General features: G+C 39.6%; 1 protein-coding gene across 2 annotated transcripts; it reads left to right on the top strand.

The window, feature by feature from the left end:
• Positions 1-462: 462 nt before the first annotated feature.
• Positions 463-11,133, top strand: LOC110674003 (protein EFR3 homolog cmp44E-like). Of its 2 annotated transcripts, none has more exons than XM_021853138.1 (4): positions 463-1,056; positions 7,009-8,617; positions 10,072-10,442; positions 10,511-11,133. In XM_021853138.1, the coding sequence occupies exons 1-4, from the start codon at positions 975-977 to the stop codon at positions 10,924-10,926; spliced, it is 2,478 nt and encodes an 825-aa protein (XP_021708830.1). In that variant the 5' UTR covers positions 463-974; the 3' UTR covers positions 10,927-11,133. The 2 variants fall into 2 exon arrangements, with proteins under 2 accessions (XP_021708830.1, XP_021708831.1); XM_021853139.1 differs by lacking the exon at positions 463-1,056 and adding an exon at positions 6,664-6,854.
• The last annotated feature ends 7,792 nt before the right edge of the window (positions 11,134-18,925 follow it).

Below are 18,925 nucleotides of genomic sequence, written 5' to 3'. Positions count from 1 at the left end.
ATTTTACTAAGGTGGCGCAGATGATTGATGCGTGCCACTAGTCCTCTCTTTTATTCTCCCGCTGTTCTTATGCAGCGCAAATAGTGACGTCACTATTTGCACTGCATAAGAACAGCGGGAGAATGAAAGAGAGAACTAGTGGCACGCATCAATCATCTGCGCCACCTTAGTAAAATCCATCACATTGATTTGGGGGTGCTGTTTGCGCTTTATGTTTTGTTTGTTTTTTCCCCGTTGTCAGAATTAACACAGCGTAATTATTGGGGGTCGTACATTAACTACTTACCATTTTTGAGGGCTGTGTGATAATTTATTATTTGAAGGCACGTTCCAGAAAACCACAGCAAACAAAAGCGAAGAATTCGAAATTCATCAAGATCCACGTAACGTACTAGATGAACGCACCCCGCAATAATCTCCACGACCGAAACTGGAACATTTTAGCGATGGGAAATCGTGTCGTTTGCCTTCAGTTGATGAATGATAACCGACCGCGCTCGAATGTGCCGTGCCGGACTGCGCATGACGCCAAGTGGGTGAAAATTTGTCACTTCTAAACAGAACTTTTCGGCCAAACAAGTGTGTTATTATGGAAGAAAAAGTTGAACTTTGAATTGTTCTCTCCGTGTGAAAATGTAATTAAGCTTGCAAGTTATACAAATTGTTCGTACGATGTTTCAATAGTTGGAAGCGATATTCTAGGATAGTCGTAATACTAAAAATAAATCAGAATCGATTGCTCTCTAGATAGATTGATTGAAAAATCGACCTCAAGGTTATTTATAGAACAACCCCAATTAAATTTGCAGTTTTCCCATGGGTATATTTAGCTAAAATGATAAATAATCACTAACAATTTAAAATACTCAAATCATTTGATAGATAACGTTGTTATGAAAACAGTTACAAGTCATATTAGCTCTAGTTTGAAATTATCTTAAACGAGTGATAACATATAATCTCAGAAGAAAAAAATGTCAATGATAAGATGCTGCTTCGAGCCGGTGGAGATGCCCGAATTTCTGGATTCGTTTGTGAAAAAATGCACCGAAGGATGTAAGTAGACAACCTAGAAATGTTCACTATAATCAATTCTTCAGCATTTTGGTGGGATACTTTTTGCATTATGTTCATTCTTGGTTCCAAAATTACGCAACTTGTCAAAACAAAGCAGGCACTGAATGAGCACCAGCATGCCATGGGTCGATCAGGGAAAGTAAAGAGAGAAGCCGTAAAATGATATGCCTACTTTGCTAAAGTTATACACATCTATAACCAGCTATCACATCAGCTACATGTTATGGAAATGCCTCCTGGGATACTGTTGCTTCAAGCTTTAGTCATAGCTTTGCATTCAATGTCGTGACCGGCGAGGTGACGTGAAAGCAATTAGATTATTGCCCATCGTTCGCGAGATGGACAAGCGTGAACTGATAAAAGTATAATCAGGGGCATTGAAACGAATAGTCAGAATATGGTGTATACTAAGAAGCCAAGTTTCATTTCGGTAAAAATTCAACAAGAAATTCCGTCAAAAAATACTGTAGACATTGTGCAAAGGATTCCTTCTAAGATTCCTGGAGTAGGATTTCTTCTAAAATTTTTTTTCCTAATGTCTATTAATTTTTAAATGTCTCCAGTAATTGAACATGATCTACATAGTTGTTACCAGGGTTCGTACAGGGAATCTCCTAGAGATATCACCATTAGCGATTATTTATAAAGGTTCTTTCATAAATTCTTGTAGGATTATATAATATTTACCCAAGAGCATCTCTATGGATATAAATTATTCTCTATGGAAAAATTCATAAAATAAACTAAATAAATATATAAGGTAGGTGTACCAGTTATGCACATAATGGTTCACTATTTCGCCATACGTGATAACTTGATTATTTTCAAATATTTAATCATTCTGTGTGTTCTAGTACTTTGATATCAAATGAATCTTGATGTTAAAACATTCAAAAATATTCAAAATGTGAAAGTTTTCGAAAAAAACACACATCCCAGTGAACCACGTATCGTATAAGAATGTGCATCCAAAATCACATATTCATACGTACACAAGTTGTATATAAATCCCCAATACGATTCATAAACGACATTTGTGTTGACAACAAAACATGTCGTAAATAGTGTCGACATAAAAAACTGACAGATCATATATAAATCCAGAAAACATCGTATGAAATCGAAATAACTTAGCAAAAATTGCCACCCAAACTTGGTATCTGCTGACTAAATTTTAATCATTCTGTTTGTTCTAGTACTTTGATATCAAATGAATCTTGATGTTAAAACACATGACCAAGTAGGGAACCACTATAGCCATTACTGGTACCATTCCCTATATAGACTTCCGATTTTATGAAAAATTATCGATCCATTCAAAATAAATTGTTATTGAAATTTTTCAACTGCAATCAATGACTGAGATATCAGTACTTGTTTCAAAAATATAAAATAAAAAATCTTCACAACAAAATGCGAAATCAAGATTTTCTTCCAAAAAAAACTATCAAGGCTAAGTATGCTGTTTCGCTCAAGAAAAAAAGAGATTCCATGACTGAATGGGTCAAAAAAATTTCTACAGGGAGCCCCCTTTAAAATGACATTTCTTCCCAATTGCGTACTGCGATCAGAAAAATTTTCTGGACCATTTGGTCGGCGCTAAGTCAGAATGGACCAAGTACAAAACATGGACAAAATAGATTATTCTTTCATTAGATGCAAAATTACCTTACCTCCATTTCACTTTGATCAGATTCGATGAATTTTGTAAACTGCGATAGATATGTAACAAATTTGCTTTGGATGATCAATGAAAATCCATAAAAGTATGCAGTCAGAGTGGACCAAGTTCTGATTACCCTAACATCGAAAATAATAAGCGCGCTGAGGAATGCGAGGAAGCGAAAAACATTTCAAGTGATTTGTAAGATTTTCACTCATCGAATAATCCATCTTCTTATTCATCAATAGAAAATCATAAATATTTCTTAATTCGATGTATTTGATTTTGATTGTTGGCCATATTTCTGACAATTTCAATGCAGACAGTGCGGACCAAGTGTCAAAAAGCAATAAACTGATTAATTATTGCTTTTAATTTGAGTCGTTTTAAGAGTCAGATAGAACTTTTTGGTAATTCTATGGCGTCTGTATGGAATATCCTAGTATCCGGTTATTGAACCAGAATATTTTTTGCCGGTATTCTAGATTTTCACTTGGTCCACTCTGACTAAACGCATATTTGAATATTTCTGGTCTTCAAGGCCCTTGCAGGGTCAATTTTCAAGCTATCGTAATGCCACTGATTTTGGGATTGAAGATATGGATTATTGAAGAATTTACGATAGTGATGTCGAAGGATGTTGATAAATCTGTTTATCTCAGAGATATGCACCCAGTTTAACCATGCCAGCATTAAATGATTATTATTTTCCTAGAAATTGTTCAGTCAGAGTGAATTAAATCATTGAATGGTGGCCTTTAGCTGAGTCAAAGTGAACCAAGTACACATAGTCCATCAAAAAAGCGTTCTATTAGAGGTTTGGATTATGTTTTTTCGTGATTATCACTTTACATTATATTCTTTGAAAGTAACACAAATATGTGTAGAAAAATTGAACAAATATTTCAAAGAGTCAAAAAATTACAAAGTGTTAGATTTTAAGCCCATTTTTCTCAAAATATGAAAAACGACACTCTGACTTATCGCCGACCATTTATGGGAAGAAATTTTCCACGCATCGAGATAGGCGATTCCTTTTCTTATCAGTAGCAAACCAGAATTAACCCAACGTTTTGACACGGGGATTGTTTCTTCATGGGAAATTAATCTATCGTTTTTGTCTAGTATTGGTCTAACCACAGACAAACAAACGTAACACTTATAACTTGTTTTTTTTTGTTTGTTTTCAAACGCTAACCGTTTTATTTTAACTGCTAAATCTCTCATACCCATTGATTCTATTTTCAAGCAAGCTATCAGTGCATCGCACAATTGTCTTGAAAAGTTTGTTGTACTTATATGCAGTATTCGTATCCTAGAACAGTGCAGAGCAATCTTGTCATGACTTGTCAAAAGAAGGATATTTTCAACAATCTTTAAGTGTGAATAGGGTAAGTGTCCAATTTGCCATTTAAATAAAGCACCACACCAAATTCAGAGTTCTTGATATCAAAAGTATCAGCTGATGGCTAATGCTCTAAAACTATCAATATCACTTGCGAGCTATCAATATCACTTTGATTTGACAACCAACAGCATTGATGCGACATAGCAATTTAGATCATAATCACTGCAGAATGAGTGATCACGTGGTAATTATCCATGCTTTTAAGGTTTTTCAGTGACCAACACGTAATTTCAATCTGTTTGCAGCACTGTCAAAAAATCATACTAATAAATTACCATTTTATTTGCCTAATTTTAGGCTAAACTTAACCCATCAGTGATATCCATAGTCTATCGCCATCAATGCACTGGTGATGGAGTAGACAGCATGATGTTGATGTGATATGGAATGATCCGAATTGTATCGCATTCGGCCTGTACAAATCAGCAAATTTTAAGCCTTGATAGTGACAGCGAGCAACTCTGCACCAAATAACGGATTTGCATGTAACACCTAACGAAAATTTTCCAATATAGAGCGGAAATCGCTATACAAAACACTATATATTTTCCAAAAAGAGCTCGGAAATAACCTTATATTATAATTGTTTATCTAGGTCCTAGGTAATGCTTAAAAGATTTAATAGCTCCAAAACCATCTCAAATAAGATAATGATTCTTATATGCAAACTTTTCACCAATGTGAACAGCTTTTGAAAATATTATCATGAAAAACCCATATTCACATCAATCAGTTTTTATCTACATTTTCCTACCAATTTTGCCAAATATTGAAATAAGTCATTTTTGGTGATATTTAGTGATTTACTAAATAGATCCTTTAACTTTACGTTGCAGTTCAACTTCACGGAACAACTCAAAACTATATTGAAATATATTACGGCATAAATTTAATGAGTTTAGTTGCTTAGAAAATTTAGAATAGATAATTCCTTAACACCCCACTTATTTTCAAATCGAGACTTTTTTCATAGAGGTTTCTAAAAATCGAAACCCAGACATAATTTTAAGAAGTTTTTGTCTGTACTTTGATCTCAATTAAATTTCCTTATCTTCTACCTTACCCGCAAATTTTTCTAAAATATATTTCATGGTTTTGTAGATAAATGTTTTTAGACCATAAAATTTGAACAAAATTGTTTTGAGAGGTTTTCAATTTCTAGAAACCACAGTACTTCATATTAATAGACAGCTCCTATTACATAATGCAGTTCACAATCCTCTGAACAAATCGAGCATTTCAGATGACTTATATATCGACTTTCTAGGTTTCTGTGATTTGTCGAACTTGGTTGAGAAGTTCAATCCCTTAAAACCCCACGAGTCTTTAACACCCCATTTTACGGTATATATATTAAGACTGCATATTATTCAATATGTTTTTAGTTGCTTCAATATTTGATGACATGATGAAGATTTGCGTGAAAGAAGCTTTTAAAAAGATGAACTATGCTTTGAGATAAACCGTTTTGAATGTTTGCGACTTTTCGATACACACCTTAGTCAACATCACTACACGAGAAAATATATTTTGTTTATTCAACCAGATTTGTAGTATTTATGACTACAAACATTCTAGATTTGACAAGTTTGGCATTATAGTTTTGACCACAATATGTTGTACGGTGGGCGTCACGGATTGAAATACAATGCTTTGTAGTCGAGGCTACTATGATCATGGTCACATTTACTGCACTGCTCATTGATTTTTACCAGGTTAAAGTAAACTTAACAGATGTTTGTAGTCGGTTGAAAATCGTTGGTGCAGTTCTTAATTCTACCATGGATTCGGTAGATTATACAACAAAAATTGTTTGCGAGTGTACTCAAGCTGTCAGAGCGTGGCAAACTAGATGTTGGTCACACGAACAGTCGCGACATTAGCATTCTAAGGCTAATGCTTCTACTGTGGGTGTCGAAAATAACCACTTTTGGCGTTATGAAATTTGTGAATGAACCCTTAAGGCCGCACGGGACGTCATCATAATCACCTTATCCATTTCAAGAAGCAAATCCCAAGAACCACTCCATATTTCGATGCGAAAATATGACTATAATTCTATTCGTGATCAAACGTCAACATCCCACCGCAAAATCGCTAGTGTTTGGAGGTGATTTTAACCTCCAATTTGCCAAATAACCTCCAAAACATCACCTCCAAGTTAGTTCTAATAACCTCCGTTATATGAAATATGGTGGCGCGTCGATCGTGGCAAGTTTATCGTTAAACAGTCAATATATGCAGTGCACAACCCAATAAATTTTCAGCTTTATCGGTTCACTAAAACTCGAGATTTGCTTCCACAAAGTTTTGATGATAATTGTTAGAGTGAGACGAAAGATAGGGAAAATAACACGGTCTCCCGTGTCGCCTTAAGTAACACAATCTGATTTCAACCCTGCAAGAGAAAGGCAGGTTGCTCTCACCCCTGCCGGTTCCAGTCAGCTGTTTTTGTTTCGTTCCACTTTCCCATCCGTTCCTCTCATTGACAGATCTCTGAAACCAGAGTGCACCGCTGGAAGAAAAACAGCTGTGTTTTTTCACTCCCAACAAGCATTTTGCATCCTTCTGGTGCTCGTTCAAAAAATGCTTTGAATTTTCTCAAAATCGTGGAAATTATTCCGAAAGTGTTTTTCGTTGTGTTATTAGTGTATTCCTCCTTCTGTTAACCGTGTCAAGTGCTCAAATAAGGCCACAAAATGATGGGTTTGTATCAAAGTTTCTTTCGCTTTTCTCGCCCTCCCAAGAGACTCATATCGGCCATGTTGGCATTGAGCAACAAAATGCATAACAAATTAAGCGATGAATGACTCATGCACTTCTTTCTAAACGATTTTATTCTCCTCTGTGCTCTTTGCAGGTTGTTGTGGCTGCTGCTCGGCCCTGCGGCCTCGCTACAAGCGCCTGGTTGACAACATCTTCCCGGTCAATCCGGAAGACGGACTGGTCAAATCGAACATGGAAAAGTTGACGTTCTACTCGTTGCGATCGCCGGAGAAGCTGGACAGGATTGGGGAGTACTTGTACCAACGGGCCTCGAAGGACATCAACCGGAAGCGGTACAAGTTCGTGGAGATTGCCATGGAGGCGATGGATTTGCTGCTGATGGCTTGCCATGCGCAGATTCTGAACCTGTTTGTGGAGAGCTTCTTGCGGATGGTGCAGAAGCTGATGGAGGATGTGAATCCGACATTGCAGATTATGGCCACGAATTCGTTCGTGCGGTTTGCGAATATTGAGGAGGACACGCCTTCCTATCACAGAAGGTACGATTTCTTCATCTCGAAGTTCAGTTCCATGTGCTACGGGAATAACGACGATTTGGAGCTACGGGACAGTATTCGGATGGCCGGAATCAAGGGATTGCAGGGCGTGATCCGGAAAACGGTGTCAGACGATTTGGTGGAGAACATTTGGGAGAAGCAGCACATGGAGAAGATTGTTCCGTCGTTGCTGTATAATATGCAATCGTCGAGTGGAAGCAAAATCGTGGACCAGGAAGCGACTCCTTCGACGCCACCGGTTCTGGCAGAGGCCGTGCTCAGAGAGTTGGTTTCGAGGGCTTCCTTTGGACATATCAGAGCAGTGCTGAAGCCACTGTTGATGCATTTAGATAATCACAAGCTGTGGGTGCCGAATCGGTTCGCAATCGACACCTTCCGGATCGTAATGATCTCCATTCAGCCACAGTATTCATACACGGTCGTTGAAACTCTAATGTCCCATCTGGATCAGAATCTAGCATCGTCACCAAAGACACGAACTTCCCTCGCGGTTGTCCTTTCCAAGATCATCGCCATCGCAGCGGGCGAAAGCGTTGGACCATCCGCCTTGGACATCATCAACAATCTCCTAACGCATCTCAAGACTTCGGTCAGCACCCAGCACGAATCCACACCGGAAGAGACCCAATACCAGGAAGCATTGATCAACGCCCTCGGCGAGTTCGCCAATCACCATCCCGACTACCAGAAGATAGAAATTATGCTCTTCATCATGAACACCGTTCCGGACCCCTCGAAGAAGAACAAGGGCGATCAGCTCCTCCAAAACATCCTTCTCAAATCGCTGCTCAAAGTCGGAACCCAGTATCGCACCGTGTCTTTCGAAAAAGCTTTCCCCGTCTCCTTCCTGCAACCACTGCTCAAAATGGCTCGGGCTTCCTCGGTTGCGATCCGGGTGATAGTCATGCAAATCTTCCAGCAACTGCTCGATCGCCACCAAAATCAGCACCTTCTGAACATGATCTCCGTCACCAATTATCCGACGCTGACGGTGGAGCAAGCGTCCCGATCGGATATCCTTTTCACGCACAAGCACGGGTCGAACATTCTGCAGGCCATTCTGGACGGAATGTCCCAGGAGAACCATATGGAAGTGTTGAAGTCGTCGTACAATACCGCTGGCCTGATGGTGGTGGAGATGGCTTGCAGCGAAACGGTGCAGGAGTTTCTGCTATTTGTGTTGAGGTAGGTTCTTGTGGTTTTTTATGTATTTAACCTTTGCGTTCTGGGTCTATTTTTCATAAGTTCCATGAACAACTTTATTGCCAAGCCAACTGCAACCGGGTCTACCCCGTTTGGCATAATGCCATTTGGCATACAGTCGTTTGGCATAACAGTTTGTTTGGCATAATAGTCTATTGGCATAATGATCATTTGGCATAATTTGAAAAAGGAAGATACTGCAGTGGTACAGTAATATACGGGACCATAAGATACGTCATAAAATACCATGTTCCTTTTTTCAATTGACATGGAATAACTTAGGCGTTGGATATATTTTTGTTAAAAATGCGCTCTAATATCCCGGACATAATGACCCCGGAAGTCATGTATGATACAATTCCAAAAGAGCTTTATTGGATATTGGTTTCCTTGAAAAATGAGGATTAGAAGTATGTTCTATCAATAATTGACAACGGAATGTACGATCGTGAGCAGTTTATACACACCCCTTTGCTTAATCGAAGGAATTCGATTATATTCAATGTTTTTCACAATTATGCCAAACGGCTATTATGCCAAATGGCAATTATGCCAAACGACCGTGGCATTGTGCCAAACAGCTATTATGCCAAACGACTGTATGCCATACGGCATTATACCAAACGGGGTAGACCCATTGCAACCGTAGGTTCCGATTTATCTTAACACGGATGTTCCGTGATCTGTCCGAAGGTCATGAGTCATTTTCATTTTGCACGGATTGAAACAAACTACAGTGTTTGTGGGTCTGGGTCATTTGGCATAAGGTCATTTGGCATAACGGACATTTGGCATAATATCAAGCCATGTGTAAAGTAAGAATCATTTGGTATAATATCAAACCATGTACAGTTTTATTTTCATCGATTTGCTAATTATTACGGAGAAAACTGATTCTATGCTGACCCTTTACTTCGGCCTTAAATAAAAAACTAATTACAAAATGCTAAGGCTCAGATAGCCGTAGCGGTAAACGCGCAGCTATTCAGCATGACCATGCTGAGGGTCGTGGGTTCGAATCCCGCTGGTCGAGGATCTTTTCGTAAAGGAAATTTTCTCGATTCCCAGGGCATAGAGTATCTTCGTACCTGCCACACGATATACACATGCAATAATGGTCAATCGGCAAAGAAAGCTCTCAGTTAATAACTGTGGAAGTGCTCATAAGAACACTAATCTGAGAAGCAGGCTTTGTCCCAGTGGGGTCGTAACGCCAGAAAGAAGAGAAGAATTACAAAATGCTATTGCACCAACAAAAAAATGTTTACATTCAAAAGTTTATTAATGTTGTCTAGCTAACACCTAACTATTTTTTTTCTCTAAAGATATCACAAAACTTATCCTCAGTTCAGAAAACTTCCAATAGTTATGTGGTAAAATTTCATTGCAATCGGATGGAATTGTTACTTGAGCAAATTTAACTTTTGTCTTTCCAGCGTCCAACAGGTGGCCGTAGCCGAAGTGGAATTATCGCCTAAACACCGCTGTAACTTGCATAGCATTGCCATTTCGATACTGATCCTGATTGGCCGCTGTACCGGCATCGGACCGCTTGTGGAATACGCCGAAAAAGTCATCCAATCTCGTACGGAAGATGCACCGTATCTGTTGCCACCGTTGCTGGACAATGAGAAACCCGCACCTAGCACCCTGAACACCAATCAGCCCCATCTGATGATAGACAAGTTGGCCGTGGCGGAGTGTCTCCAACAGGCCGGTCTGGAACATAACCGAGTTCAGACGGGAACTCCTTACTCCCTGAACCAAACGGACATGTCCGCTCATCGCCACTCGTGGGTCGACACCAGTAAGTATATTGAACTGAAAATGTCCGTCCATTTCATCCCTGACTAACAACCCCGGATCAAATTTCAGGTGCCCCCCGCAACAGCATTGTTGACGCCAACTACGACGCCGAATCGGTCAGCAGTTCGCCCGGAGTCCAAAAGCGCAGTCTTCCGGTGGACTTCAACTTCGAGTCGATGAAGCGGGTCCTGGCGGAACCGACCGAGGCCAACAAGCGGGAAGCCCGGGAGAAGCAAGCGGCCATCGGACGCACGTTCCGCGAGACGGCCTTCGAAGATTTGGTCCGCCGGACGGAACCGCAGCATGACGTGCTGCAGAACAAGCTGAACGAAATCTTCAACTCGCTGTCGGCCGAACGGCAGATCAACTGCGGCAACCAGCTGATGACGGCGGCCGGGGCAACCGTGGTGGACGGGGCCAACAGCAAGATGAACCAGCAACGGCCAATCTACGAGAATAACTTCCCGGAATTGTTCTTCTATTAGGAGGGGGGTTGTGGTGGGAGGGCGATGGATGACCTTGGTAGAGGAATATTGTTTTAATTTTGTTATCTTTTGTGGTGTATTTATTGCTGTTAGCTAGTCGGGGATGGGCTGGGATTGAAAGCGTATATAAGATATTAGACGTTGGAAGGAGCATTATCAGACACTCCGATAAATTTCACACAATAAAGTATTCTATGCTTAATATCTTAAAATTGTTTTTTTTTTTTGACGGCATTTTGTCTATACTGAAACAGACACTGCTCCCTTATGCTCTACCAGCACTTTGAATGGTTCACTGAGAACTTTCTTTGCCATATGACCATTTTTGCATTTGTAGCTATATCGTGTAGTCAGTACGAAAAAACGTAGTGCTCTGAGAAGCCAATACAATTTTTTTTGTTGTTGGTAGCGATAGGGGTAGTACTGGCACTCTTAATCTGCCCTAAGCTCCTTCCCAGCATTTGCTTTTATAAGCCTCTATTGCGTTCATCACACAGACGTTCCTAAGCAATGTTGCTCAAATGGTCACTGTGTACCCTAGCAGCAATCAGCCCTTACCGTAGTTTTGCAGTCTAGTACTTTAGACTACTATCAAACTATGATAAGGCCTGAAATGCTACTAGAGTGGTTAAAGTGAAGAACGAAATAGTTTTATTAAAAGGTCCTCATTCCCCATTTCATTTCATCACTCGCTATCGTCACTTTTATTTTCGACACTATCACGTATTTCACCGATTATCACTCATCAACTTTCGTAATACACTTCAGATATACTTTCCATTATATCACTTTTCACATCACACCATTTTCATATAAATTCATTGTTATTAGCATTTACCATCTGTTAGCATTACTAAGTAATTAAAAGATATTCAATTTAAATGTTTCATCATTTTTGTTGCTGTAGAGTCATTACTATTCAAACTACAATTTAGCACTATCAACAAAGTTACAGTAAAACAAAATCACTTCGATCCATTTTTCTGCACTCGCTGTCATTATTAACACTTTTATCATGCATGTTTGAAGAACTAGGCAATAATGTTTATATTCAGAGAAATGATTGCAAAATGTATTATGGCCTTTATTAAATTAGAAGAGTTCACATCATTATACATCATCATTATTATATTTCTAACAAAACTATCAGAATCACTTCCAATTTCATTTTCAAATTTTCATCGCCATAGATTTTATTATAAACACACCATTAGCACCAGCACAATCACTAAATTTAATAACAACAAGTGTTACGCGCAGCTCCACCAAACACACATTCTTATGTACAGTAGCGTAGCTAGGGGGTGCGGTCCGCACCGGGCCCCGAGATCCTAGGGGCCCCAAAATCGCAGTTAAGAACAATTTGTAAGATTCTAAGAAGAAAATTAGTATGCAAGTATAAGTTTTGGTGGAAATATGGTTCGACGATGCAAATGGGCCCCTTGATTATCCCTCATTTTAAATATTTTGAAGCTAGGTTTAAAGTGAGTCGAGGGCCTCGGGGGACCGTGGCTGTGGGCCCCACATTTCAGGGGCTTGTAGATCATTTTCCTTATTGTTGTTCAATCGATTGCACGCATGGGAGAACTGAGTCTTCTAATCCAGCTTTTTTACTAGCGCTAATGGCTGCCGCAAACAAGTTCGCTTTCTGGTAGGGATCAATCATTATGACGTTGGCTTGAGTCTTTTTATATTAGACTGACCCAAGCCAAACGTCATATCTACCATAAATCGAGCCTGATTGCGGCAGCCATTAGCGTTAGTAATAAGTTGGATAGCTAAACGCGGCTTTTAGTAGTGATTTTTTACCTCAAATATAAATTTTGAATATGTTGAGTCTAATAACAGCATCGAATTCTTAAATAATTATATCTATATAATACTTCATGAATTCTGATTTCTAATCAAATCTACCCAAGTTTGTAGGCTTCCAAAAATCTGGAGCAATGCTTATAACTTGTACATATTTGCTTACAATCTGAACCATTGTCATTGTTATACATTTCAGAAATGATACAGAGACCTTCATAATGGTATATATACATGATTTTAAGGCTGAGACGTACATTTTTCAGATTTGAACGTTTAAGGTATTTTCAAAATCTTGAATTTCGTAGAATAAATAAGCCAAAGGTTTAGATTTTGTTATTTACTATTTGGGTTGATGTAAATAATAATTTTCTTTTAAGTTCAAGATCACTTGGTCGGTGTTCAGATAGACTGAACCGTGTTTTTTTAATGGTTCCAGAAAACGTACCCCAGACATTTGAAGAATCAAAATATTTGCATTATTTGTTGTAATAATGTACCTTATATACTTGATAATACATCTGTATTAAAACAGCATCGCAAAATTCAGAATTGATGGAGCTTTTAATGAATCTTTAGAACGCCAAAATATCATCTAATCCTGTCTGTCTGAACACCGACCACTAGGAGGCTCAAGACTGGGAAAATTATTAAGGGTACGAACTGAGGTTCCCAAAAATTAAATACAAAATAGTTAATTTTACAATTTTAAATTTATGTTTTAAGTTTGAACAGTTTTTATCAACATGTTTTATTTATAGAGATTTCTCTAAGATTTCGTTTAAAAAACTAGAATATATTTCCAAGAATTCTTTCTGGAATTTTCTAAGAAAATCTTCTAAATGGATTTCTTTGAAATCATAATTAACATCAAAGAACATTCTCGAGCGCTTCCATCTAGAAACTCTACCAAGAATTTTACTTGTAATTTTGGAAAAAATGCTTTTTGCATAAAATCATTTCAATATTGCTAGTAACTACAAGTAACGCTAACGCTAACCATTTCAATATTGCTAGTTATAATCTACCTGGCGTTCCTATATAGACGTCAATTCATTAAGGGACTTTCAAAGAATTAACCAAGAATTGTACTGAGGAGACCTCTAAGCTTGTCTTCTAAAACCAATGAAGGGATTTCTTGACGTACCATTGGTCAAGGAATTCCATGGTTTTCTCAAATATTCCCTTACCAATAACTTCAGGGATTCTTTCACGAATTATTTTAGTTATTTATAATACCCTTTGAGATTTATCTGAGGATTTTTTATGGTATTCGTCTCAGAAGTTTAAAATCCTCAGACAATTAGAAACCCATTTCGATTCGTTCTTCATATTTTCCCCTTTTTGAATTCGTCCATTACTACAAGCGGTTCTACAAATAATAAGCATTGATTTCCCCAGAAACTAATTTACGATTCTGAACGTTTTTGCAGAATTCTTTAAATTTTCTTGCAAGATTTCTCTAGGACTTCTTTTATAGGGATTTTATAAAAAAAATCCAAAAAAATAATTTTTACAGATTTGTAGGATTTTTTTTTTAATTTTATAATTTATACTCTGCATGTTTTTTTTTTGTTCTTGGTATATTCCAATATCTATTCTCTGAGGATACCTCTATGAGTTTGCTGGAAATTCCTCATATAATCATATCTATTATAAAATGCAACATTTTATTTTGATTGCCTGCCTGATCTGCATCAAAAACCATACACAAATGCAGTGACTTATGAGTACTAGAACTTCAGGAATTTGTTTGGCGCTTTCACTATATACTTCCTTATGAGTTGTTCCAAGTTTTTTCACGAGTCTTCAACGAGTTCATATAGGAACAACCTTGAGCATTCTATTAAATACCGTTCAACCGTGGTGGCCAAAGTGCGCACGTGTCGTCTGAATCTCCTGAATGTGACAAATTTCGTACAATTTGTCATCAAAAGACTTCCATCAAGTACTACCCCTAAAGTTATCATGTATACCACACTGATGTATTAAAAAACTACTCCCTGGCGGAAATTCGGGATACGCCTTCGTATGTGTGCTTTATTATCGGCATAATATTGTTTGACCTTTTAGTCATGAAACTTTCTTTCAAATGCTAAACGTGTTTGATTAAACGTTTAAGATACTTGTGAGGTCGGTAATGAAAGGCACATTTTGCAAACCTCTGTTTGAGGGGCCCCCACATCTACCACCGCACCGGGCCCCCAAAACTCTAGCTACGCCACTGCTTATGTTGCATTATAAAACGATTGATCACACGTTAGCTTCGAAACTTAACAACCATTACTGATTAGTACGAAGGATGTTACAGCTCGTGGTAAACGAACTGAACCATCAACAACCAGCACTGGTTTATAAGTAACTAATGAGCCCTGGCGGTCCCTCCGTTCGAAGAGGACCTGATAATATGCCGAAACATATTAACAGATCCTCCGCCTGAATGCAGCCGTTTCATGATAAATCATGAACCGTTAGAGGTGTGCCAAAGTATTGGGAAGGTGATATGTTTCACAGACGGGTATTATTATGGTGCACCTTCTACTTTGGCACCGTCAAACCCTGTGATCGTGGCCAGGGCGAGAAACCAATACAATTTATAGCCAAACAAGATCTTCGACCGGCGCGGAATTGAACCTATCACCCTCAGTATGCTGTTGCTAAAATACCTGCACGTTTACCGCTACGGATATCTTTTTTTTTACAAGGGGGAAATCTGCAAACAGACCTCTGAGAAGGTAACTTCTTGCTGAATTGCTCAAGTGGTGTACAAAATTCACCGACATTACCCTTGGCCTCAGACCCTCATCTCACCGGAACAACCTTATGGCATTTCTTCATGTAGCAGAAGTAGCCTAAGAAAAAAAGCTTCTTCTAGCCGACTTAAACAATGTTACAAGAGACAAGCCACGGCAGGGCTAATCCTCTGCAGCAGACTGTTGGTCGGCGGGCCATAGGCGCTGTAATTCTAGAACATAATGTGAGAGACAACCGTAGGTACTGCATTCCAGCACTCGGCATCCGCACACATTCTCTGGATTACATTGTCGGGGGAGGTATCCCCACCAAATGTAGCGAGCATGCGATCTCTCACAGCAATGAAACGCGGGCAATCGAAGACGAGGTGATTCTGAGTGCCCGAACCTACCATGTCCTGACAGAAACTGCGTCAGGTGGAAGTTCACTTCCCCAGGGTTACTTTTAAACCAAACTTTTGGTATTGGCATCTACCTTTAGTGGAGTTATCCCATTTCTACTGCCAACTTCTGAGCGTTGCCACATTACACGCGTTGCAAACTCCTCTGTACTTCTTTGGTTGAAGCATTGAACATCTTCCTTGTTGATGAGCCCGATGGGCGTCATCCCGGCTATGATGCAGACGGCCTCTTTAGATACCGTCCGGTATGCACTTGCTACTCTTAAGCAAATTATCCTGTACGTTCTTTCCAACCGCTTTAGGTTTCTGCTCGTTCTAAGCGCTTTTGACCGGATTGGTCCTCCATACCATAGTATGGATAGCGCCTCGCTTGCCAGGAGCTTGCGTTTGCTGGCAATTACAGCAGAGCTGTTAGACATCATCCTCGATAGCGTTGCTATAGCCGTAGATGCAGTCTCAGTACGTCATCGTACATCGCATTCCATAACAGCGGACCCAGGATTGAACCTTGAGGTACTCCCGCTGTAATTCAAACGCTTTTCTGCCCCTCTGTGTCATACAGTACAATCCTACCATCAAAATAGCTTTCTAGAAGCTGTAACATGATCATTTTATGTAAATATTAATTTAAGATTTATTATAGGAATAGTAGAAATGTAGATACATATTGTTGCGTATACAGTTATTTATTTCCTTCAATGTAATTTGTTGTTTCCGTGTTTAATTTATTTTCCTATTTCAAACGATATTGATAATTTACTAAATCCAATAAGTTCACTAAATATTTGCAAATTGAGTATCACCACTTCTAAATGACATGCATTATTCTCAAATCCACATAACTTGCATGCAAGTTGCCTTCAAAGTTATAGCAAGATAACTATCGTTCACACGCCGCCGTAGATTCTGAATTAGCTCAAGGTTCAAAGTTCAAATCCGAACCATTCTCTTTTTTTATATGACCGACAAGCGAAGATGAAACAAAACGAGACAAGATCATCTAGAAGGTATGCGCATGAAAGGGATGTAGTTTTGGACAAGAACGATGGGGAGATTGATGAGAATCGATTGTTTGAAAGGTCGTCGAACTACTTCGGGAGTTTGACGCACTTCCGGCCACGAAGACCGTAACATTCAACCCTATCTGAGGATTTCAGGGACTTCAACTCGTTCACTTTGACTTGAACCGTGGAAGAGGCGAGATTGCGCGTAGTTAGTACTTAAGTGTACCTTGTGTCGCGGTGTGTTTAATGTGGTATGTGATTTAGCAAACGTGAGAAGTCTTTAAGATTAAGTTATTGTTCAATTCTTGTTCGTTTCCGTGTAGCCTTAGTCAACGATAGGTCAAAAGTACGTGCGGTCTATTTTTTTTTTTTGTGTGCGTATAGTGTATAAAGAAGGTAAATTGAATCGTCTTTTTTTGTGTGGAAATCATTAATTAATTAATTAATTGCGTTGAAAAAGCCGATCGACGGCTTCTTGTGTAGAATCGCTTCTAGCGATTGCAGACCTGCTCGGCACACCGCCTTTTTCGTCCAGCGCATTTTCGACCCCTCGCTTCAACGTCGAAGGTCTCGGGTCGGGGTAGATTCCGGAAGGGAGACGTTTATCTCCGACAGAGCGAAAGGTCCAACACGCGCTTTTCCGCCACGTGTGGACCATTGAACGGATCGGCGGTCCCCACGTCAATTATTTGCACCAACCGTCACCCGCGTGCAAATCGTAGCAGAAGTCGAAAAACCAATTTGGAGTGCAACGCGCAATACTTCGTCCGGTGAGATGCTGCTTGGCCGACGACGTTAATGCAGAACACGGTACCGGGAGTAGAACAAAAGCATGCTTATTTCCACACCCCAACACTGAGCTAGAAGACAGACGCTAAAGAAGCACACCTTAGCAATCACTAGAACCATTAGTTAGAAAACCGCACACATGAGATAGGCTAGAAAGTAGAAAGAGAGAGAGAGAGTGAGAGAGAGAAGGAGAGGAAAGGAACTACCATGAATAAACCCTAGGGTACAAATCCATGCAATAAATATTAGAAGTATAAAGTTAAAAAGTTTTTTTCTGAATAAATGTGTTTCTGTTAGTTCAGTTCATGTAACAATAATTTTGGTCCGAAGGATTTCTCATGTTTTTCGCGTCGTTCTTGTAGTTTTTTGTTGATTGTTTTACTCCAGGTAGGGCTGCCTGGGAAATCAGCCTCAGCACTCACGTGTCGGAAACGGACGAGAAGATTTGAACAGTGAGTTCCTCCCGTGATGAGAAATACGTGAGTGGTGTTTTTGTGGATTTTCGGTAGAACGACGGTTAGCACCAGTTTTCCCTTCAGGACCGTTTGGAACATGATCTTTTTCAGCCGTACTCGATAGGTGGTCAGAATCGTTCCGATATTAGCTAACAACATAAAACCCGCCCTGAGGTTGGGTTTCTGCCGGGCAAACTAAACTTGACGGACAGTCCTCTTTGAGGTGGCGCTTAAGCTGTCCGTTTTTCGAGCTAGACCACATGTAGGGAACGAGCGGAGCCTAGCCGCATTTAGCGTGCTACAAAGCTTACACAACTGCACCGGTACCTTGAGGCGGTGAAGTGCGTGTGCTATTGCTTCCCAGCTTGCGCTGTTGAACGCATTCTTCACATCCAGAGTGACAACCGCGCAGTAACGAATGCCGCTCCTTTAATGCTCGATTGCCACATCAGCTGTCTGAACGATCGACTGGATAGCGTCCAAAGTAGATTTACCTTTCCTGAATTCAAACTGGTTGTTGGACAGCCCGTCCGCACCTTCCGTATACGGTACTAGCCTGTTGAGGATCAACCTCTCCAATAACTTGCCCGTCATATCTAATAGTTGTGGAGCTCTGAATCGTTGTTGGCAAGCGAGAGCCCCACGAAGTACCTTTCATTCCATTCTGACGTTACTATAGGAGTGAGGCGTAGATCATTTGATGTCCGATACGATGCTACATTCTCGGAGTTCTTGCAACAGGCTTTTAATTGTCAGCCATCATAACAGGGTTGGAAGACAAGATCTAT

This window comes from Aedes aegypti, chromosome 3 (genome assembly GCF_002204515.2).
Source record: "Aedes aegypti strain LVP_AGWG chromosome 3, AaegL5.0 Primary Assembly, whole genome shotgun sequence".
Taxonomy (NCBI): Eukaryota; Metazoa; Arthropoda; class Insecta; order Diptera; family Culicidae; genus Aedes; species Aedes aegypti.
Note: the sequence above shows the minus strand (reverse complement) of the source record. Positions and strands in the feature narration are given on the sequence as shown.

Coding starts and splice junctions, on each gene's coding strand:
- LOC110674003 (XM_021853138.1), top strand. CDS start 975: ATGTCAATGATAAGATGCTGCTTCGAGCCGGTGGAGATGCCCGAATTT. Junction 1,057..7,008: donor GAAAAAATGCACCGAAGGAT/GTAAGTAGACAA, acceptor TGCTCTTTGCAG/GTTGTTGTGGCTGCTGCTCG. Junction 10,443..10,510: donor CCACTCGTGGGTCGACACCA/GTAAGTATATTG, acceptor ATCAAATTTCAG/GTGCCCCCCGCAACAGCATT.